This window comes from Stylophora pistillata, chromosome 2 (genome assembly GCF_964205215.1).
Source record: "Stylophora pistillata chromosome 2, jaStyPist1.2, whole genome shotgun sequence".
NCBI lineage: Eukaryota > Metazoa > Cnidaria > Anthozoa > Scleractinia > Pocilloporidae > Stylophora > Stylophora pistillata.
The window spans coordinates 44,024,833-44,032,377 of NC_142520.1; the positions used below are offsets into that span (position 1 = coordinate 44,024,833).

The following is a 7,545-nucleotide window of genomic DNA, read 5'->3' on the forward strand; positions in this document are numbered from 1 at the left end:
ATAGGATAACTAATCCAAAACGCAACTATTTCAGTTTATATCTTTCACAACTCTAAAGATATCATTAATTTCTGTTTGCTTGAGAGGTTAGAAAACACTTCAAGGAAAATGAGAGGCAGTTGGTTGATAGGAAAGAAAATTCATACCATGTTGTTCATTCTTTTGACTTCATATCAAAAATACACAAAACGAATATAACATTTTAATTTGCGCAACAATGAGGATTTTGTTCAGCGTCTCAAAAGAAATGAAAAAACAATATTATATTTGGTAAGAGGATGTAAAGCACCAAACATAGTATAGAATGTTGAGAGATTGCTTTGGGGTGCCAACCCAGTCAATATTCTCTTTGTATTTCTGTGACTCAGTTTACTTTTGACATGGTCAACTCGACTTTTTATATGGTCAACTTGACTTAGTGACCTCCACAGTGCATTGTGTTAAGACTCTAACAAAATGACCGACAATAACAAAGACTTGCAGCACATTTCCTCGCATATGCCATAGCTAAGTAGGCTCTCGAAGCCATCGGCAATCTACAGAATAATGACATTCGAAATGTGGCAGCGTTCACGGCTACCAACATTGCTTCGACTTCCTCTGTTCCATCATCAAGCCCTTCGAATGCAACAGAGCTCCCACGTCGATTTCCAACTTGCAGCGTACGTGGGGTCACCGCAACTAGAAAGCAAACTTCAACGAGTACTTTTACGAGTTCCAAGTCACGAGGGGACAAGACTAGGCGTCCCCGTAAGACAATTTTCCACAAAGACTTGGTATTAATTCCAAACCCTAATACAAACCAAGTACCAAGTCACGTCAACAGAATGAAGCTCGAAGAGAGGGGCTTGATTATCCACCAGTTTCCTTTTAATAGAGAATGGTCTTACCTAGACTTGAAAAGAAATATTGAAATTCAACTTCCAAGAGAGGATATTATGTTTGAATACCTCAAGGTAATTGTTTTGGTTTTTCTCCTGCTCGTTGAGATACAGAACTAATAGCAAAAGTATATTAATTTAGGAAGTACATTAAGTTGTAAAGCAAAACTCCGAGAACAGTTCCAAGATAAGGTCTAGTTTTAAGTGGCTAACTCAGTCGTGTATTCTTTGAAAGGTGTTGATGAGAACTTGCTTCATTGTTGTGATTGTAACTGTATCTTTTTATAGGCTTGTTATGGAACTCTAGTAATGCCAAAAGTAGCAAAGGGAGTTAGAATAGATGAGGAGAGAATAATAAAACTCTCAAGTCAAGGGAGTGTGTATATCAGTTGTCTGGAGCCCTTTGAAGAGATAGATAGGGATGAAGATGATGAAGAGCTTATGATACCATCCTTTACTCAATTCACTGGTGACCTCTAAGAAAACCTTGTTGATGCAAGTTCCTCGTCATTGCGCATTAAAACAGTGAAGCTGTATCCACAGACCTTGGGGAACTACTGATGACTGAAGATCCAATGCCTTACCTGCCAGAAATGGAGAACAATGAGTCAGTTAACAATTATGAAGCTGTAGTTGATGTTAAAGAAATATTTCCACCAAATTCACAATCCAATAATGGTGAAGTGCCAACTAAAGTCATAAGAGTTCACTGGTCAAATGTAAGAGCTGATATGCTTGACATCTTTTCAAATCCTTTCATTTTTAAGTCCAATTTAAATGCCATCATAATAAATCAGCTTGACCACGAAGAGGCTGAACAGGGAAATGGGGTCCTAAGGGAAGTTTTCTCCTCTTTTGGAAAGAATTCTACGAGTCTCACATGTTGGGGGAGACTGGAAGAGTCCCTTGTATTAGGCATGATTTTGACCGTAATAAGTGGGAAGAAGTAGGGAGAATACTTGTAAAGGGATATGTTGAGAGTCAGTATTTTCCCCATAAATTAAGCAAAGCCTTTCTTGTTGGTTGTATTTTTGGGGCCGGGAGGGGAGCATTTCCCCTGAAATGTTGCAAGATTCCTTCAAACATTATGTTTCTCCTTCTGAAATTAGTCTTATAGAAGGCTGCTTGGCAAATAGTATTGCATGTGACAGTGATGAGATGCTTCACTTTTTGTCAGCATTTAACTGTAAGAGAAAAGTCACACACAATAAATTTGTAGAAATCTTGAGAGAGGTTGCTCATAAGGAAATAGTGCAAAAACCCAAATACGTAAGTGATTGTTGGCAACCAATTGTTGGCCACCTCAAGATTTATTTTTTAGATATGAAATCTTTACATCAGTTATATTCCTTAGTTCTTCCAAGTAATGTGAAAGTTATCTCATCACTGTCACGTGTAATACTATTGGCCAAGCAGCCCTCTATAAGATTAATTTCAGAAGGAGAAACATAACGTTTGAAAGCTATTGGCGTACTTGAAGCCAGTCTGGCTACAGCAGCTGAGACAGAAACACTGGCCCACCTCAAGAGATTTATCAGAGGGCTTGACCGGGCTAAGCCTACCTCATTTTTGAGGTTTACAACTGCATCTGATGTTCTTGTCACTTGACAGGTTAATAATATCACTCACCCAGAACGAAGGTCTACAGAGAAGGCCTCTTGCCCACACCTGTAGCTGCACTTTAGAGGTGCCCAGCACATATGCTAGCTTTTGTGAGCTCAGAGAAGAGTTCATGGCCATTTTAAATTCAGATAGTTGGGAGATGTACATAGTGTGAGCAAATAGCATAAATGTGTACCAAAAAGTGGTCTCACCATGTATGGCTTGCTCAACTTCATTTGCTCTCTGACTGTTCAGTTTCGATGGCATTTTATGTTGAGTTGAGTCTTTACAAGATTGGTTTGCTTACTTACAACACAGTCATTTTATAGTGTTATCAAGGCTTCTTAGCATGAATTTTGTAAAAATAAGACATTGATGGAAATTATGTTTGGGTTCTTTTGTTGGGTTTAAAACATTATGTTATATTGTTAGATTTATTAAACATTCAATGAGTTCCATAAGTATTTAAAGTTCTCTTTCAAAAACTTAGAGTGCAATGAAAAGCATTGCGTTTTGTTCATCTTGCAGCTTGCAATAGTGATTTCTTATACAAAATACAAGTTTGCAACTACTGTCAGTTCAGTTGATATATATCCTGTGAAAGCAAAGAATACAGAATTCAATCTAGGTATGTACTTTCACCACTTCTGTTATTTTCTTGTAAGGGGTTGCAATGATTTCCTCGGAATGCTACCTGTTCACCAGAAAGTAGGAAAGTTGTTTCTGGAGCTACTACCTGTTAATTCTCCTCTTGTAAGGGGACAGGGGCAGAGGGATCAAATCTGTAATCATGCATACTACAAGCATTAAACACGCTTTCAACTGCAGCATATCCAGAGTGTTCATTTTCAAGTATTCCAGCTCTCTATAATTGAATAGGAGAAATATTTCCTTCTGAAGATAGTGGATGATTTTGCAACTGACCCTTGAATTCTTCTAAACACTTATTGATTCTGGGAATGTATGTATAATGCAATGCAAATAAATGCAACTCATTCAGTGAATTCAGTAGCTCAGTATCCTCCAAACGAGAAAATATTCTTGCAAAAAAAGCAAAGTACTTGTGACGAATGATCATGCATATTATCATGCATTATCTAATACCCCTATCACCTATATGATAGAATAATTATAACTGTATATAGGTTGATGATCTTGGCATTAAATCAGTTCTTTGCTTTCTGCTTGATGAAATGTAGTTGTCCATTGCTTGATGAAATGTAGTTGTATATAGGTTGATGATCTTGGCATTAAATCAGTTCTTTGGTTTCTGCTTGATGAAATGTAGTTGTCCATTGTAGTTGTCCGTTGTAGTTGTCATAGCGCTCGTTACAGTACTCCTGAGTAAATGTCTCTGTGCGACCTCTCCACACGACAGTTGTGTACAGAGCTACCAGTTATAATGGTACCTCTGTCAACACCTCTCTGCTCTAGCATGAACTCTGCCACTTTGAAATTTTCCATACCATAATCACTTCTCACTCTAAAAGGCAATCCATAACTATTGACACCTCCAATAAATTGTTCCAGGACTGTATCAGCTTTATTGTTATTGCAGCAGTGGGCATACATTATAATTCGAGAATACCCATCAACGCACACGTGATTTATTAACCTCCATCGTATGAATTTGTGATTGCTCTCAATGTGCCACAGAGCACTTGGCGTAGAAACATTGTATTTTCTTCTGTAAATTACAGGTCCCTCCGTAAAACTGTCCCAAAAGGATCGAGAGTTTAAAGACAATTTCTCGCACGCCATCGTGTAATATTTAGCCCTCTACTTCTCTGAGCACCAACCAGACGAGCTTGTCCAATATTTGGAATTAGTTCTTGAATTTCTTTCACTATGTTTTCCAAATCAGAATCTGATACCTGAGTCTAATTTGACTCTTCTTGGTCAGGTCATGCCATACATTAATCTCCTCCACTAGAGGGTACTGTCGCTCACACCAAGTAAATCAGATATCTTTTTTTGCAAGAAAAATGCGTTTTTCTTAAAAAGCGTATCTGTTCTTCCCCAATGACATAAGGTGAGCGCCCAGGACCGTTCCTTCTTGAATCAGGTGGGCTACTATATGCCTTTTCAATGTGAAAATCTAACATCCCATTTCTGTATTGCTGCAGCTGATCAATCAAGTTCCTAACCTTAATAAGACAAGTTTTGGTTGTATTTTTGAGGCCGGGAGGGGAGCATTTCCCCTGAAATGTTGCAAGATTCCTTCAAACATTATGTTTCTCCTTCTGAAATTAGTCTTATAGAAGGCTGCTTGGCCAATAATATTGCATGTGAAAGTGATGAAATGCTTGAGTTTTTGTCAGCATTTTGACTGTAAGAGAAAAGTCACACACAGTAACTTTGTAGAAATCGTGAGAGAGGTTGCTCATAAGGAAATAGTGCAAAAACCCAAATACGTAAGTGATTGTTGGAAACCAATTCTTGGCCACCTCTTGGATTGATGCCACATCAATGAAATCTTCGTTATTCCCAATGTCTGATGTGAGTAACTGGATGGTCTCTGCAGCAGTTCTCAATCGATCAGCTGCCTGGTCAAGATCCTCAAAAGACAAGTTATTGCATCTTTCTGCCTTTTCATATGAGGATATTGTGGAAGGCAGTAGCTTTAATTTGTCAAAAAATAGAGATAATCCGTGCTCGTTGCGTTCTCTAGAGGGGTTTTGAGCCATTCTTTGCTCAAAGCTAAAGAGTGAAGCATTGGCAGCCATCTTTGTTAGTGATTGGGCGCAATGCATTCTGGAACGACTCAAATGATTACCACTTGACCATGTAAAAAGTCGAGTTGACCATAAAAAGAGTAAAAAGCTCACCATATAAAAATTCGAGTTGACCATAGAAAAAGTCAGAAGTCGAGCATGTTAAAAGTCAAGTTGACCATATAAAAAGTCGAGTTGACCATGTCAAAAGTAAACTGGGTCACAGAAATATAGAGGGAATATTGAATGGGTTGGCACCCCATAGCTTTGTGCAAGCCTTGCTTTTGCCTGTTGTGAAGAATATAATATGCTTATGGAAATTTATCTCAATGCAATGTGAGTCAGAAAAAAAATGTATATATCGGTGGCTATGAATTAAAAATTAGTTTTCTGTTCACTTCGTAACGAAGCTCAACGATCAAATTACACCTCTTGTTTCATATTTCAATACGGTTCAGCGAGAATTAACAGACCGATCCCATTGTGTGTGCATTTTGATGGCTGCATAGTTTAAACCTGATAAAATCAACTCATCGAGATACTCTAACTGCCTTCCAATCTTTTTCCGAGATACTTTTGCCAAGGAAGGAGAAAAGAATAATTATCCGCTCTACAAAGAGTTCGTACTTGTATTTGAGGTATTATAGGGAAAAAAGACAAGAAGTTTGGTGAGAAAACGAAGAGGAACTCGCTATTGCCACCTCTCTTTTGACCAAAATGAAAAGGAAACGATTCTCATTCGAAAATTTAAAAAAATACCTACATCCAAGTAGGTGTAATTTGTAAAATTTACCGCTACTTCATAGGTCTTTTTCTTGGTGACCATAGCAGACTTGTGGCTGCGAGATCTAACTCTAAAGTCATTTATTGTGGAGCCAATGTATTGTAGGCGACATTTCTTGCACGAAGCCAAATAAATTATGTTCTTAGAATCACAGGAAAGTTTCGATCGTATCTTGTAACTCTTGCCTTTTTGAAAACTTAAAAAGGAATTAGATTCAGCCTAGACGTTTACTCAAAGGACAGACGTTTACTCAAAGCCAACTGATAGTCACCTGTATATGGCGCGTTTTTAGTGTCAAAATTCAAAACCTCGTGTCAGACTTGCTATTTTGCTATTCAAACTTCCTGTTTGACAATTCGGATACGCTATTTGTTTACTGAAACATCCATTGTTTCAATTCAAAGCAATATTTATTCAATTCAGTCATGCTTTTTTTCTATTCAAACGTGTGATCCTTCGTTTTAAAAGTGTTTTTGTACTACCCAAACATTCAGTCGTCTAATTCAAACGTGCTATTGTGCATTTCAAATTTTCGATCTCGCAATTCAAAATAGTCATTTCCGCAAGTAAAAATGCTATCCTTCTATTTCAATATGCAATGATTTACCGCAAACCTGGTACTTGTCAATTCAAATACACTATTCGCCAGTTCAAACAGGCTTCCCGTCGACAGAAACACGCAATCCTTCATTTTGAAACGATCGTTCTGCTATTCAAACACTCTACTCTTCAATTCAAACAGGCAATTCTTCCATTCCAACGCTTAATCTCTTGGGTCAGATTTGCTGTTCGACTATGGAGACATCCAGTTGTTTAATTTGGTAACCCTATTTATCACTTCAAATATTCGAACTTCTTTTCCAAACATTCAATTATTCAATGCGAACATGAGACTCATCATTTCCAATACGCAATCCTTCAATTCAAACATAGTTAGTAGAGGGGGACTGGTTAGGAAAGCCAGCGAACTACAGAGAAGTATGTTATTGTTCTAGTTTTTTCGTGGTCACGTGGTGTTGACCCTGCACAGCATTTTCAACAATATGGCGTCCGATGTGCGATAAGAGCGTTTTGTCTCCAAATTCATCCAGTTTTTCGTGATAGATCTCCTGTTTAGATAATTTTAAGTAACTACCATCGAAGAATAGATCATTTGTCATCATGCCAGGTGAAAATTGTTCAGTTTTCGGGTGTGGATCGTGTAGGAGAACGAAGGGAATAGGCATATGGAAACTTCCCGTGGCAAAGAACGATGCCTACAAGAAATGGAGGTCTGACTGGCTAAGTGCGATCACCAAGACAAGAGTCTTGGACAAATCCTTCAAAGAACTAGTTGCTAAGGATAGGGTTTCCACATGTGAAAGACATTTTGCTTCTGATAATATTGAAATATGTAAGTACTTGGTTTTTATTTTTAGTTTCTCACTCGATACTTCGTTCGATCTCTACAATATTGTTGTGAAAGGTTTGCTGATAGCTTTGCTCAATTTTCATGAAATCGTATCTGATATGTGTCTGTTCATACTTTTCGCAGTTACAACTGAGAAAATGATAAAGAAAAAGC

The 7,545-nt window shown here is 37.8% G+C and overlaps 1 protein-coding gene and 1 pseudogene across 1 annotated transcript in view; both read left to right on the forward strand.

Annotated features, from left to right (window-relative positions):
* The first annotated feature begins 456 nt into the window (after positions 1 to 456).
* LOC148739716 (uncharacterized) lies at positions 457 to 2,791 on the forward strand (annotated as a pseudogene).
* A 4,137-nt stretch (positions 2,792 to 6,928) lies between these two features.
* The window catches only part of LOC148739717 (uncharacterized), a 1,328-nt gene continuing 711 nt past the window's right edge, over positions 6,929 to 7,545 (forward strand). The window contains exons 1-2 of the mRNA XM_088750060.1: positions 6,929 to 7,374; positions 7,516 to 7,545. The exon at positions 7,516 to 7,545 is cut by the window's right edge and continues 711 nt beyond it. Of these exons, the coding sequence (XP_088606186.1) occupies positions 7,143 to 7,374; positions 7,516 to 7,545 (262 nt within the window). The 5' untranslated portion in view covers positions 6,929 to 7,142. The remainder of the gene's footprint in view (positions 7,375 to 7,515) is intronic.